Here is a 15,841-nt window from a genome sequence, read left to right as displayed (position 1 = left end):
TTGCTCAAAGGTTATCTAAATCCAAACCCTTTTTGTTCCGTCTTCCTGTATTTGTGTTTGTTCCAACAACTGCCGGTTAAGATATCTCTTATCAGAGATTGTTCTTGGGGAAAATTTCTTTCAGCTTCACTTCTCCAAAAAACTGTCCGTGGCTGTTTACAACTCTCATGTCTCACACACAGACTGGATGGTGCTTTAGACCTGTTTGGGTCTCAGCAAGATCTTCAGGATCTTGCTCTTAGTATTCAGTCTCATTTATCAAGCAGTAATTGGAATTTTCTGCAGGTATGAGTGTCTCATGTTAAACAGAGTGATGACAGAGAATAACAAAATAAAAGGCCCTTTTCCCTCAGGGTAGGAAATCCTGAAATCTTTGTTCACAACAGCACTGTGAACTCTATTGCTTCTCCTTCTCCATCTCTTTGATTTGGGTGTGTGCCATCATTTTAAAGCAACACAGTATAATTTCAGCAACTTTTCCCCCTAATATAATGATTTGGCAACTTGATTGCTTTCTCTGCAATGGAAAGGCCCTTGAAAGATGCCACTGATTTTTATGAAGGCTTTCAGGCATTTTTATACCTTTATCCCTGCAGCCTCATGGTAAATCACTCAGCAAGAGAAATGTCATTCAAATCATTATTTTCTGCCTTATATCTAAATGCAGTATTTAGGCTTCATCCTACGGGGTTCACCTTATTTCTTTGTAGGAGGGAGCTGGAGGTGAGAGGAGAGGGTGAAGGGAGGCTGATTTTTTGGCTCATCTGCATTTGCAGTATGTGCTTTGCCTCCTGTCACAGCTCACATGGCATAAGCACCTTCCTTTGGTGTCCTCCTGGACTTACTGCTGAAGTTACTTTAAAATAGCAAAAAGTAATGGTGAAGTTTTAGTTTATGGTATCAAGTAACAGTTTTATTCTTTTTGTCTCAGGTAACAGAGAGAAGCCCCAGACTGAGATTTTGGAAGAATCTTAAAGTGCATTCAGTTCTGCAGTGAATTTCATTGATATTTGGTTGTTTTATATTATTTGTTTCCTCTTTGAAAAACTCAGCCTGCTGTTGAAGTTCATTGCTTTGTAGCTGAACAAGGGCTCGCTTCTTGCTCTTTCTCAGTGTGAAAAAGGAACTGGTTATGTTTACTGCTGGTGACATTTCTTTTCAGTGCTCTTTGAAATTTGGCTCGTGATGGAGCAATTGTCAGGGATGACATAGAATCAGACACAGAGATTTATGGCTTTAGTGTTGCATAGCTAAATGCTGAGACAGTCAGGCAGGTCATAGCTGCCAGTCCATGCAAAGGAAAGCATCCCTATTTATCCAGAGCCTATAAAGCTTGCAGAGGTTCTTACCTGCTGTGCTCCTTCAAGTTAATCTACCCATCCAGAGCTGTGCAAGCAAAGGTGGGGGGGGGTGGGGAGGTGGTGAAGAGATGCTATTTCATTCCATCCATACTTAATAACTGATTGGATTTTTGCCATAAGAGAAGCCTGAAATTTTCCCTTTTATGTCTGTTTGCGCTGACTGCCGTGATGCTGTCACATATCTGAAATAGTGAGACACTTTTGGAAATTCTGTGTCAGAAGTTGTTCTTGTTGACTTTCAAGGGAGATGTGGCTTTTAAGTACTCAAATCCTTTCTGATTTTGTATCTTGTGATTTAAGCAGGAAGGCAGCCCGTGGCAGATACTAGAGGTAACTTGCTTGGTTGGCATCACTAACATACTCCACCAAATACCACTGCCTTCCAAGAAAGACACCAAACCACTGCTTGGCACGCTGCTTTTTCCCTATTTTAGATTATGTAGTCCCACAACCTTCCAACCCAGCAAGGAAAGAGCCTTTGCTGCTTTATATGAAACCTCAACATGCTGCCTCTGGTATAGATCGTGTCTTCAGATAAGGATAACTGTTCTTGGAGTTATAAAACTGGACGTGAAAGTGAGGAAGAGCCATCAGCATGTGGAGCAGTGAGGACAAAGCGGGTCTAGAGAGGGCTGAGCAATAGAAACCTTTTCTGCAGTGCCCTTTTTCTTACAGCTCTGTGAATATCTGCCTTGCACATAATCATGGAGGAGTGATCTCCCATATTAAGATGATGGGATAGGATGTCCCCATGAAGCGATCAAGCTAATTTGCTTTAATTGCGGAATTAAGAGGTTTTGGTTGCTTTGCAATCATTATTACCATTTTAATTCAAAGATAAAAAGCTAGGAGGCATCAAATACACTTAGATTAGTCTGAGATAATTTTGTTAAAAAATCCTACCACAACAAGAACAAATAATGAAAACCCCTTCCAAAATTAAAGACCCTAAAGTAGTTCTTTGCATGCCAGACCTGGGTTTTAAAGTCAGATTTCTGTGAATATGTTAAACCAAGTGAAACTTTAAAAACAATGTGTTGATATTTCTACCTCTTTCTCAACTTGTAAATAAATTATCAAAATCACATTACTCATAAATTACTAATGTCTATTATATCTGGATGTTGTGGGAGACGTGTGTTGCACACCTGTCTATATCAGAGTACCTGATCTGTTGATTAGAAAATGAATTAAAATAAAGGGAATGCCAGTGGTTTAAATAAGTAATGATGTAAACAAAAGATTGTGGAAGGAAAATAAATATATATATATTTTTTTTAAGTGGAAATTTTTATAGGAGCTTTAATTAGATTTTGGCAGAATACGTTATTTTAATGGTTTTTCATTAATGAAGACTGCTCATTGTTTAGCTTGTACAGTAAAAAGAAGAAGAAAGTAATCTTGGATTCTATTTAAAGAGCAGCCTGTGTATTAAAAAACTATTAAAGCTACTGCGGTCATTGACAGCAAGATTTTGCATGAGAAAAGAATGCAGAATCCATCTAGGAAGCATCAGGTAATTTCAGACAAGGATGGGTGATAACACCTCTGGTGTTATGTGGAGGATGAAACCTCACACGTAAGAATGAGCCAATGTTGTTGAAGTTTGTGACCTCGGCTGTGCTCTCATGCCATGAATACCAGTGAACGCTTTTGCCCCTGATTTCAGCGGGGATAAGATCAAGTCCCCAGAGACTGGTCTGCGATCCCAAATGAGCTCAATGGGCTCCGCATCCCCTGAGCTGGAGGGGCTGCAGGGCAGGGATTCGGTGGAGCTGGAGATAAAGGGGCTGTGGTGGAGAGATGCTCTGGGCCGGGGATCAGAACACGGGTCTGTCCAGCTCTGCCTGTGGATGCTGGGTGACAAAACTCCCACGGCAACTGGGTGAGGGTGGTCTCGTCCCTTGCAGCCCCCAGGGGCCACTGGGGCCAAATGCTCCTTCCTCACAGCGTTCCTTGGGGAAGGACGGGACTGTCTGACGCTTGGGTTGTCCCACCATTGCAGTGGAAATGTGGATTATTTATTAACACAGGTGAGGGCTCTTAAGTTGTTTTGGGTTTTGGAAACTGAATTATTTGTCAGCCTTTAAAAGGCTGATTCAAACTCATTCAAAATTTTATTTGATTAAAGCCACGATACTCACTATTGGAAAAATGAAATACAAATAGCCATAAGTTACTCTTGTTTCAGGTGGGTAGATGTCACACACAGAATGAAGGTGGTTTTTTTTTACTAGGTTTAAGTGAAACAGAGTCTTTATGTAGTGTCATGTTTTTATTTAAAAGCATTTATTTAAAGTTCTAAAAAACAAAGAATTCAATAAAGCAAGACAGGTGAAACTGCAAATGATTAATGATATAATTCTCAGTACTTTATAAAGTGTCCAGCACTGAAGAGATTTATACAGTGCAGAATGGCAATTGTGCTTTGATGGAAGGAATAGGTAATCAATACCTGCAAGCTTAGAAAAAGTGTTCTATTTCCTCCTCTAATGATATAGGGTTTTTTGCAACGCGAGGATGTCTGGAGCATGAGACACTTGGAAGAAGAATTAATTTGAAATCTGTAGTGGAAGATCAGTTTCAATTAAAACTGCTCTTGAATGTCCATGGAAAAAAGCAGGCACTTAGGCTTAAACCTTCTGATGGCTACCAGTGAATAAATGAATCCCACTGCACTATTCTTGATTACATTTTATAGGTTGTTGAGCTTATTTTTTTTAGGGTATGGGATATAATTCATTTACTTTGGTCTCAAAATAAAGAAAATTTTCTTCTCGTCACCCCAGCTCTGCTTTTGCATTTTCATGCTAATTGTTAAAACTGGGATGGCCCCAATGCTGCGTTGCTGGGAATGGAGATGTTGGGGTCACAGCCTCTATTTCTGTCTAGAATTGCTGCCATAATGGTGTAGGTCATGTTGCATGTAATAATTTGCATATCAAAAACTTGTGAAAGAAATTAATGGAAAACCCAGACGTTTATATAATCCTGTGCTGATTTAAACTAGCAGGTCTTGAACCTCTAAATCAGAGCTTAGCCTTATGACTGCAATTTGGGATGTCAGGACTTGGAATCACAGCACCAGCACTAAGTTGGGGTTTTGAATTGCTGAGAGAGTTTCATTGCATTAGATTTTTCGTTAATAATTCAGCACCAATGCAGAAACATTTTATGCATGAAAACTAATACTATCTATCCCATGAAGAGAGCAGATACTGCAAGGCTTTTATTTTGTAAATTATAGATTTAGAACCAAGTGAAGCTGCTGTATTTATAGAAATAGATGAATTGCTATTAAACTAATCCAGACAATTTAAATTTATTTTAGAGAAAGCAGACTTTTAATTTTTTTTTAATGTTACAAAGCTATAAAAGCATTTAAAGGTCTATGAAGAGCTACATTTCAGTGACAGTCAGTCGAGATACCAAAGTCACTTGAGGTTTTAATTCAACATGGTGGCTGCTTGGTTGGTTTGTTTACCCTTAGGGCTTATTTTATTAATTTTGATAAGACAGTTTTCAGTGCAAATTGGTTGAGAGCTAGCTATACTATTTTTTTGAAGTCTTTGTGACAAGATGCATGGAAGGAACCCTACAGTCCCTGATAAAATAAATCCGCCTGCTCAAAAAAATAAATAAATATCCCCATTGACTGAAGGGTCACCAAAATGCTTTAAAAATAAGAATTTGAGTGTGCGGCTCCTTTTGAATGCACAGCTGGAACCACTGCGATAGCCTCTGTGGGCAGAGTGCTTTTGAAAAGCTCACCCCATGTTTTTAACAAAGCCAAAAAATGGGAGCTGGCAGGTTTGATTATGTGTAGTACTAAACATTTTGAAGCAAACTCCTAAATTTCGTGGAGTAAGTGCAAGGTTATATGACAAGCAAATATGAATTGCCAATTAATTCACTGTGAACCAATTACTAAGAGCATCCTGAATCAGGAAAAATATGTGTTTAAGTGGGAGATGTTTGGTTTTCCCCATGTAGGGTTTTTAATAATTCTGTTCACCTTGGCTGTGGTATATTGGGAAATTAACTGGAAGTGGCTTTTGCTGACAATACATGTTGAACAGTGAGATAAGTGAAACTGATTTTTAACCTGGACAGATGATGTAAATGATTTTTAGAGGTTGTTGTAATTTTGTCTAATTGTAGTTGAAAGTAAAACACTCCCTTGTTGGTTTGGTTACCATACAACATTTGTGTGTGATGAGTATAGCACGGAGTCTTACTATTGATTAAGTGTCCTGCATTAGCCCACGGGACGATAGGTAGAATGCTTTTTGCAACTAGACAGATTGAAAGCCAGGGGCCAAAGACTCTGGCTTTCACAACTGCTGGGTTTGCATGGCACTAATTAAATTTATATATGCTTCTCAGATGCAAGGGTAATAAATGCATATTGGTGCATCATTTACTGCTGTCTGCCTATCGAACAGCCATGCTGACTGTGTAGTTCAGAGGTACAATACAGAAATGACATCGGAGTCTCAGGAGAGCAGAGTTCAGCTCTGGGTTGTAACTTGGTTTTGGTAGATGAGCTTGGGCAAATTGCTTCCTTCCTCAGGCCATCAGTTTCCCTGTCTTTACATGAAAATAATGGTGCTGATCCATGTTGTAAAGCACTTAAAGAACTGTGAGTGAAAAGTGCTGGTTTTTTCAGGATCTTAAACCACTGTTTGCACTCATAGGAAAGTAATCTCTTAGTCTCTGTTAACACAATTTAAGAGTTGGAGAGGGAGGTCACAAGCAAAATCTGAAATTCACTGGAGATCCTCCTGTGTGTGCTGTTGAGGATCCCTTGTGTTCTATAGCATCTAGAGCTGGTATGTGGTGGGGATTACAAGGTCTTTGCCCGAAACCTTTGATGTTTACTTATTTTTTATTGACTGTTCGTGCTGTAGAACCTCGCAGAATAGGCAGGGCGAGTTAGGGCTGTGCCAGATTTAGTGATGGTTTGCGATACTATCTCTTGGCACTCCACTGTCACACCCTAAGACACTGCTGCTTTCCTTCTCCCAGCAGCCGCGCCCATGCAATCCTGCTGCAAAATTCAGTTAAACAATTTGGGGGTTGAGGACTCTTAATACACCAAAAAGTGATCTGGAGCCTGGCAGAAGCTCTGGAACAGGAGCAGGATGCATTCCTCCTCCTGTGCCTGGGCAGCTGTGGTAACAGCAATATCTTAAACTACTGAAAAATACTTTAAAGCATTATACTGAGCCCATGAGGACTCTGCCAAACACCTGATGTGCTTGGACAGAGGCTGCTGGAGTCACTTCTCTGTGCAGCTCTAGCACTCTCTTCTCCTACTGACCTTGCATGGTGGCAAGCGATGGACTCACAGATTATAGAAGCTTATATTGCTTTCCAGAACTTAAACTCCTCTCTGTCATTTTTTTTAAATCAAACAAAGAAGAGAGGAGGAGAGCTGACAGGGCTTGGCTCTGTGTCAGCTTTGGGCTAGCTGTCATGCAGCATGGATGGCTCTGACGTGCCCAGGTACAGACACACATGCTGCCCATCAGTCCTTGGAGCATCTCATTTACTGCTGTTTGACTTGACTTGTTTTGAGGGAGTCCTTTACATCAGATGAGAACAGGCTGTGCTAATAAGAAAAACAGAAAATTCATGTAAGAGCAACAGCAAAAGACAGTTACAGTATTTTCCTGATAGGTCATTGTCCTCTTTACTTCATCCAGAGTAAATTTTTTTTTTTTTCATTTTTCGTTTTCTTCAAATTTACTAATAAACATTTAGCTTAGTTCTTCCTTTTAATCATTTCTGGCTTCAAAACCTTCAAAAGAAATTAGGTCATTAATAAAGATCATATTATCTAAGCAGAGTATTGCACAAGCATGACTTAATGGATAGCTGTTACATTATTTGCCTCATGTGAAAAGATAAACTATATAGTAATAGATTAAGGCTGAAGGTGTAGGAAAGTTTCTGTAGCACCATGCTAATTCAGAACATACGCACAAGAGGAACTTGGGAATTGCAGATAGTTTTATAGAATAGTAATTAAAAAAAAAAGGGAGGGGGGTGCATTGTTCATTACTGCTAGAGGCAAAGTTGGAGTGGTGTGCAAAGATAATGGATTTCAATCTCCTCGTAAGTTTACAAGTCTTAACCTCTTCCAAATGCTGGAAATGTAACTGTGGTGGAGTTACCTGGGGAGCTTATGTGCTTCATCCTCTTCCTTAAGAGTTATCCAGAACTGCTGAGCCACTGGAATGTTAATTGGTATTGGTATTTTTTGACAGGTACCTATGGTCCTGATCACTGGGTTACTTCCAGTGAGAAGTGCAGAGGGTCTCACCAGTCTCCCATAGACATCATAGACCATCAGGCACATGTCGGAGATGAGTATCAAGAGCTGCAGCTTGATGGTTTTGACAATGAATCTTCGAACAAGACTTGGATGAAAAACACAGGAAAAACGGGTATGTTCTTTTCTGTTTGTCTTCGTAGCCTGCCTGCAGCCAATTAAAAATTCAAGCCATGTTCCACCCTCCTCTTTTTTCGTTGTTCTGTTGTTTGGATTTTGCTGCTTGCTTTTTTTTTGTTAATATAATTTTCCAGCAGCAGTCACTATCTGCCTCTGCATTCTGTGCAAAGCTAGTTCTGCAGGTTGATTTTAAGGGTTTGTTGTTGTTTTGGTTTGGTTTTTTTAAGGGATTTTTTTTTAGTTTCTCAGTATAAAATAATTCTCTTGGTAGTCAGTTGTTCCTCAGAATAAAAAGCTGCATAAGTGTTTCAAGGTGTAACCTTGAATTATCAGCTTTGGGAGGCTGGAACATCTAATCCAAAAGAATGCTGAGATGCAAGGTGCTCAGACTTTCGTAGGAAAGGGGAAATCTTAGAAATTGGAGGGTTTTAGAAAAGAAAGAGCAATAACTACTCAGAGTAGTAGGGGCTTATTAATGTGTTTCTGATATGATTATAGCACTATGTTCTTCACTGAAGTGAATCCTCTTCTGCTTTGTCTGTTCTGGCTTTTATAAAAGAGAACAGTCAAAGTACTGCTTATTTTCACCAAAACAGTTCACCAAAAGGTCAAGGTTGATTTATATGCAGAGCTGTATGCATTTGATTACTCTTTAATTCTAAAAATGTAAAAAGCAGAAATTATAAGGCCACCCTCTTCACTTGACAAGGTCAGATATTTTTAGGGAATTGGATTAAACCACTAATTAATTCAATTTTATTTATTGGGAGTATATTTTTATCTTCGTTAACATTCGACACGCATCTCTATAGAGCTTTGTGTAATGTGTCTCTAGTCGGAGGTCTGCTAGCAAAACCCAGGGCAGGTACCTGATCCAGGATTTTGGAACGCAGCTGAGCATGCAGCGTGACCTCTGAACACCCGCTGTGTCCAGGGGACCTTGGATCTGAGCCCGACCTGGAGTCCAGCAAGAGCTTCAGATCCAGTTCCAGCGATGCAGGTTCTTAGCAGGAATTTGGAGTTATTGCCCCCAAGATGACATGGAGTGACACACTGTGATCCTGGTTTCTTTCACTGCAAAGCAAACCCAATTATAGTAAACCAACGCCAAGAGTAGAGTGGGTTTCTGATGCATTACTGAGTTTTTTTTCTCCAGCTTCACTAAGAAATGTTCCTGTTTGCTTTGAAATCCTGACTTAGTTGCCCTTTGTAGCAACGTGAGGTTCAGGCAAGGCTGAATGCTCTGGAAGTTTGGGGTTTAATTCGTCTATTCATGTTATGCACCCTGCCCTTTTGGTCACAGAGGGGTGTTTGTAGTAACCAGCAATAAACATAATTAGAAATATTACTAGAAAGTGATTAGTCTAAGGAAGATGCTAATGCTCTACTGTACGTGTAGTAGGAACATATTTCTGTGCGTACAATAGGAAACCATGTTGAACCGAAACGTGCCAACAAATTTTCCAGTCTCCACGCAGTTGGCAAAGAAAGTTGTATCTTCAGTCTCCTCTGCTGCATGATTTTAGCACTGCTGCTCTATTTGATTTCCTCACCCATCGGGGTATGGATTTTTGCTGACAAGTTATTGCTTCGCAGAGCAACAGTAACTGTCACTTTTCTTGGTAACTTACGGCCTTTTACTGGTAACGTGAAGACTCTTTTTGCCTTGCTGTCGTCCCTGATTTCTTCTGCTGGGCTCTTAACTCCTCCCTTATTTTACCAAGTCCTATTCCTTTTCTTGTTTTTCTGACCTTTTGAAGAAACTTGCCTGGGTTTAGTTTTTAAGATGGGTAAGTGGTAGAACAGCAAAGCATTAGGATGTTTTGGTTTGTGGGTAGAACGTAGAGACAGGTTGTGCCATAAATTGCGATGCATTTTGGCAGCAGAGTCTTGGAGCAGATGGCCACAGGAGACCTTCATATTGCAGACTGGTAGAGATAGTAAACTAAATATCAGTTTAAGCAGTGGTGACGGATGTAGAGGTCATTCCTCAGCAATTAATGACTGGTTAAAGGAGACAGGGGTCTAAGGGAAAGCTGAAGGCCCTTAACCTTGATGCTCATTAACTGGCAGAAAATGTATTGCTTGGGTTATTGTTATTGCTATTGGACCTAGTAATTTGGGGGGGGGGGGGGGAATAGAATAATTAGTTATTTTTATGCTCTGAAATGTTTAAAGGTAAAGATGTTATTGCTCTTAAGATTTGTTGCGCTCTTTCTTGTTTCCCCCTCACTCCCCATCAGGTAAAGGGCAAACAATGTACAGAAAACAGTGTTTCTTTCAGAAAATGGAAATGGATTCATTAAGCCCCTGTCTCGACTAGAAATGCTTTTGTGCATGATTACACTAGCAAACCACTAATGTGGGTTCCATTTCATCACCGTAGTAGCTGGTTCCCAAGTGGTACAGATCACTTTGAGACTATAAGCACATTTCATAGTTGCATTTGCATTAGTTGTTTTTATTTGTGCCACCGCATAATTAAGTGCTCGCTGGTGTCAGCCAGGCCTGAGGCTGATGAGGCTTCTCCAAGCCTGACCTGCCCCGTGGGAAGAGAGCACCCGTGGGAGCAATGCCCACACCAGCGTTACACGGATATCACCACTTCACTCCTTTTTAGGTCACTGAGAGCTTCTAAAAACTCCTTCCACTCAGAGAAACCTACCAAAATTTCTGCCAGAGGTGTGTTTTTCTTAAGTAATTTTCCTACGTGATGTGCATTGTTCTGGCTGGCCCTGGCCCATCAGAGCTGCTCTGCTTTGGATCCAGGTTTATTTTTTGCTCTCATGAGGGTGATGAGCATAGAGCTCCAGCCTTGATCCTGCAAATGGCATCAGAGAGTTGTGATCCTGAGGGCTATGCAGCACCTCCTTTGGGTCTGAAATCTCAGTTACATAGTATTTTAAATCAGTGGGCTTTGGGGGTTGATTCCTTGCTGTGCACTGTACAGAAATCATTGGATAAAACCAGTGACTCCTGAAACTCAGTAAAGTGATGTTTGGTTAATTCCAATCTTGAATATTAGAAATGATGTGAAGGAGAGGGAAGCCCCCAAATCAGTGGCAATAAGGGGATGCTGCTGAGATAGGAAGGTGATGGGAACATGTGTTGTACAGCTCAGCAGCGTCGGAAATACTGTAAAATGAACAATTAGATGAACATTTCAGATTGTACATCCTCCTAATTATCCTTTTAATTATTCATTTAAAACAAGTAAAATGACCCCTGACAGAGCCATAAATGATTTAGGAACTATCAAATATTTATTAGATGCAACTGAATCCCCACAGAGGTTTTTAACAGATGCACACAAATCTGCTTTTCCTGTATTCCTCATCTCCTACAATTTTATCTATGGAATTTATAACCAGTTGAGTGAGACTTTCAGTATTTAAAATGCTGCTGAGCTCATTGAGAGTTTTTCTAGGAAGGGAGAGAGCAGTGGTACTTTGAGTCACGTTTCACAGATGTGCTGTGAGGCAGTGGCCGCCAGCTGTGCCCTGGCTGACACAGCCAGTGTCCTATAGCCAGTCCTACACCTCTCATCTTCCTACACAAACGCGTTGAGTGCTAAAAGAACCAGAAATCGTGGAAGAATATAGCTTTGTGATGTCATTGTCACAATTTAGAAACGTGTGAACATCTCATGCAATTTAACATTTAGAGGGTTTTAGCGTAAACAATTTAAAGTTGAGATGTTTCTACATTGCACTATTGCACCTGAGATGAGGCTGCTGTACCCAGCTGACTGTATCCTGGAAGGGCAACCGCGGTGTGCAGAAAGCCCAGCCTGCAGCAAAGCCTGCCGCTCGGTCACCAACAGAGGAATAACGTTTATTTCACAACTTTTCTTTTTTTTCCCCAGCAATGAATAAAATCCTACTTATTACATAATAAATTTGGATTGATATTAATGTTCTTATTGTGATGACACAGTTGGCTTGAGAACACAGAGAAATTCTTGTGGGTTATGCTATTCCCATTAAACAAAACCAAAAGAACCAACCTAAAAACTTTAATGACAGAATTCTGGACACAGCAAGCGGTGGTCTGCAATGGCTTTTACAAGAAAATAGTTCTGATTTTAGTTCTGGTTTTAAGCAGCAGTTTTATAAGGGATAAGAAGAAAGGATTTTGTAAGGAGTAATTTTTAGAAATCATGCATGTTAAAAATGGGAGATGCTAGAAAGGCGGGTGGTCTTGTAGTGAGAGCAGCAGACAGGGATCTTTGGAAAGCTAGATTCAGTTCTTAGCTGGACTATAGACCTCCCCTGTAACATGTACCAGCCTCCACCATATGATTTTGCCCTCTATTTGGACCTACAGCTTTTATTTTTACATAAAATACAAAGGAAAGGAAATACAAAGAAGATCCTTTTGACCCTTATTGAATCGTGTAATAATAATGTTGAAGTTACTGTAATAAAACCCAAGTTCTTATGGAGAACTTCTGATGAGTGGTTCTTAAAAACTTTATTGTCACTCTTCCTACTTTACAGAAAGGAGGAGCAGGGAGATTAAGGCAAGTACATGCCAAGTCCAGCAGTAGAGATGGGACAGGGCACTGGGGTTCTCTCTTTTCCCCCCAACAACACAGAGGAAATCCAACAAGCAGAGGATCCATTCTTTTCCTAACTTGTGATCTGCAGACCTTCAGTAATTTTTCAAGGCCAAGAAATGTGGTCAGCCATTACTCCCTGGAACCACATTAAAGAGGTTCTGATGGAGTTTGCCATTCAAATTTCAATCAAAGTCCAATAAAGAGGGCAAAAAGTCCTTGAGAAATTTGGACTTTGTAATTTTCTGTAGTCTACGTAACTTCATAATCACTTCCGTAATTAGCCAGCATTACTTGCAGACTTTTTTTTTTTAAACCAATCCCTGTAAAGAGGAACATGATGACCTGACATTTTACTTGCATTAGAAGAAGTATTCTAATATAATGAGCAAAAACTGTAAATGCTTCAGAAAAGGTGTGCTAAGAATGCGTTTCTCCTTGCTTTGTGTGTGCAGTTGCTATCCTGCTGAAGGACGATTATTTTGTCAGTGGTGCCGGGTTGCCAGGCAGATTCAAGGCTGAGAAAGTGGAGTTTCACTGGGGTCAAAGCAACGGATCGGCTGGCTCTGAGCACAGCATCAATGGCAAGAGGTTCCCCGTTGAGGTGAGTGGAAAGACATGCGCTTATGTTGTCGGGGGGGGGAGGGGATGGAAAAGTCGTAATGTATTGCTGTAGTTTGAGATGACTGTGAAATAGGGCAGCGTTTCCTTTAGTGAACATATCACTTTCAAGGCCCTTCCGGCCCTCGCAGCACTCTATCTATCATCTCTTATGTGCTTTTGCAATGTCAGCTCTGAGCTTTGCTTTGCTAGCATTACCAGCTCTCACGTCCCATGGGTTAAGTTGCAAACAGCCACTTTTCTGGTTTCTCCCATAAGCTTTTCATGTGTGGGAGGATCTCCTTGCAAATATCCACAAAATGACCTCGTTGTCCTCCAAATCTTCCTTTCCCATGAAGCTCACAAACAAATAGCAGCGGTTTGGGAGCCGTCATACCGAGACCGCTGTCTTTCATTAGTATTGCTTCCTTACACACGTCCGGCCCTCGCTCTACCTGTATTCAGCTGCGGTCTCATGCCTTGCGCTAACACGGAGCTGTGCAAACAGCTGTGCGTTGGCTCTGCCCACGCCGGAGCCAGCTGGAGCCGAGCCAACCGCGGAGATGCCGTAACAGAGCAAGGCATCAGCTCGGGCACAGCACCCCTTGAACGCAGCAGCGTTCAGGGCACGGGGCTGGGCCACCATCTGCAGCCAAGCACAAGGTTGGGTCAGTAGATGATGGGGGGAGAGTCCCGGCGCCGCAGGCTGCTGCGGAGTCTGGTGCGGTTGGGTCTTGGCTTGTGCTCGGGAGTCCTGGGTCGCTCTGTCAGCTGTGCAATGTTTTCTGTGTCAATACAGTTTGTTGATACTTTTCACTTTGTATTCAAGGTTTTGCATGGTGAGATAAAGCAGATGTTATCTGGGGTTACCTTTGCCTGTTGGTAAGCAGATAAGCACTTCCAGAACGTGGCATGTGGACGTGAGCAGGTTGAGGGGAGCTGTGCTTGCCCAGAAAGTTCACGTGTGGGCAGAAATGGTTGTCTTGTGAGCTGAGTCTTGCAAGAACTTGATTCAGCCCCCAGCTTACCATAATTTGTCACACGTGGCTTTTGCCAAGACGTTTTTCAGAGGCGAGAAGGAGCTTCCAAAGTGTAAAAGGAGGTTGTAATATCCTCTAGTGCATGAGCAAAGTCTCTGATTTTCACCTCCTTACTCCAACTGCCCCATCACATGAGAATCAGAAGCCATTTTTGTCTCCCAGTTCTAAACCTGTGCATTGGATGTTCTATTTTCTTACTTTTTAGAGAGCTTTTCCAACTACTTCTGGCTTGATGTAGCTGTAATTTCTTACAAGGGGCAACGCCTGAACACATGGAGCAAAGGCCCAGATGTTGTCAAGCAGCCCTGTTGGCAAAACTGATTTTTTGTAACCCTATTTTTGGGTGGCAGAAGGAGCACTCAGGAAGTCTACAGAGCCAGTCAACTCCTCCTGTGAAACTGCAGGGAGTGGATATGGTAAAGAAGCTTGGGCTGCCTTGTTTGTGTCAGAAATAGTATTTCCACTTCACAAACCCTTTCTTATGATGCCAAGGCTATTAGATGCTGGCTTGATGAATGGAAGCTATTTAACTTTGGAAAAAGGCAGATTCCTAAGAAATAATTTCACTTTGGTTTAAATATTCTTCATTTTCTTTTCAATTGGTTTGGATACTAATTTTCTCTGCTTTAAAAATAAAAAAAAAATAATGACGCTGCCTTTTTGAATTCAGGTCATTTGTTTATTAAGGCTATCCAAAATAAATTGCCATATCAGATAGGTTTAGTGTTAATCCTAGTAATGAAAATATAATTTTCCAAGTGATTTGTATTCATTGCAATGAGATGAACTTCTGTTCTCTGACCTTCCTGCATATGATGGCATTAGCAGAATTCCCACAGCCATTCCTTTACTATTTTTTAAAGGAAGACCAAGTTCCAAACCAAGCCTTTCCCTGTTGTCATGCTCTCTACCTCCTGCCCAAGAATTAAGCATTTCAATCATGTACTGGAAGGGATTTTCATGGGTGGATTTTGATGGGTCCAATAGATCTCAGGTGATGAAACCAAGTCCTTCTTGCCACTGCATGCAAAAATAGTCCTCATAGTTGGGCTTAGACCTCTCAAACAGTAACTGCACAAGTATGCATAGTGGAGCTTTTAATTTGCAATGCAAATTGTAGGACGGCTTGCAACTGTCTGGTGCAACCCTGATTGTGTGATGCTGGGAGGTCTGTACCACAAATACTGTACTTAATTTGAGAAGTGGCATTTCTAGGAAGGCTGTAGAAAGGAAAAACCAAAATCCTGTCCTCCCCAAAGCAAAGCCCAAACCATTCTGATTATTCTGAGCCTGCAGACATAGGTAAAGCTTGTAAGGAGAACATGGGTATCGACATTCCAGGTCTGCAGCAGTTACAGTGGAGATGCAGCTGAAGGGAAACATTTTCTGAGTCTAATTGTGCAACCAGATGTGGACTATGCAAAACCCATTAGTTCCAAAGCACATCCCAAGGGAATGCAGATAGATCATCTTCATCCACAGACTGTGCTCTGCGCATATGAAGTTTGGATGTTTTTTCCTCTGGGAAACAAACTGCTTGCTGGTAGTCTTTTTTCTTGAAGAGGCTGCAGAAACTAATTAAAAATGTCAGATATAATACAGAGCGTTATTGTTTGACCATGTTGTTTGGTTTTTATTATTACAACTAATGTGTCAGATGGTAAGACTGTCTACGTTAATTGGTTTCCTTCATTGAAGCCCATCTGGATCATATTTTTTTTGTGATTTATATGTTAAATTAGTTGGTAAGATATATGAGAACATCCTTTTGTTTCCTGCTTTAAACGCATGTTGGATCAAAGGCATATTATCTTGTAGTACTTTT

At 40.9% G+C, this 15,841-nt stretch overlaps 1 protein-coding gene across 1 annotated transcript in view; it reads left to right on the top strand.

Moving 5' to 3' along the window:
* Window positions 1–15,841, top strand: part of PTPRG (protein tyrosine phosphatase receptor type G) — a 401,446-nt gene that overhangs the window by 207,563 nt on the left and 178,042 nt on the right. The window contains exons 3-4 of the mRNA XM_065075568.1: window positions 7,634–7,813; window positions 12,832–12,980. Coding sequence (XP_064931640.1) covers window positions 7,634–7,813; window positions 12,832–12,980 — 329 coding nt within the window. The remainder of the gene's footprint in view (window positions 1–7,633; window positions 7,814–12,831; window positions 12,981–15,841) is intronic.

The sequence above is a fragment of the Columba livia genome, chromosome 10, assembly GCF_036013475.1.
Source record: "Columba livia isolate bColLiv1 breed racing homer chromosome 10, bColLiv1.pat.W.v2, whole genome shotgun sequence".
NCBI lineage: Eukaryota > Metazoa > Chordata > Aves > Columbiformes > Columbidae > Columba > Columba livia.
This window is presented reverse-complemented; position numbering and strand designations above follow the sequence as displayed.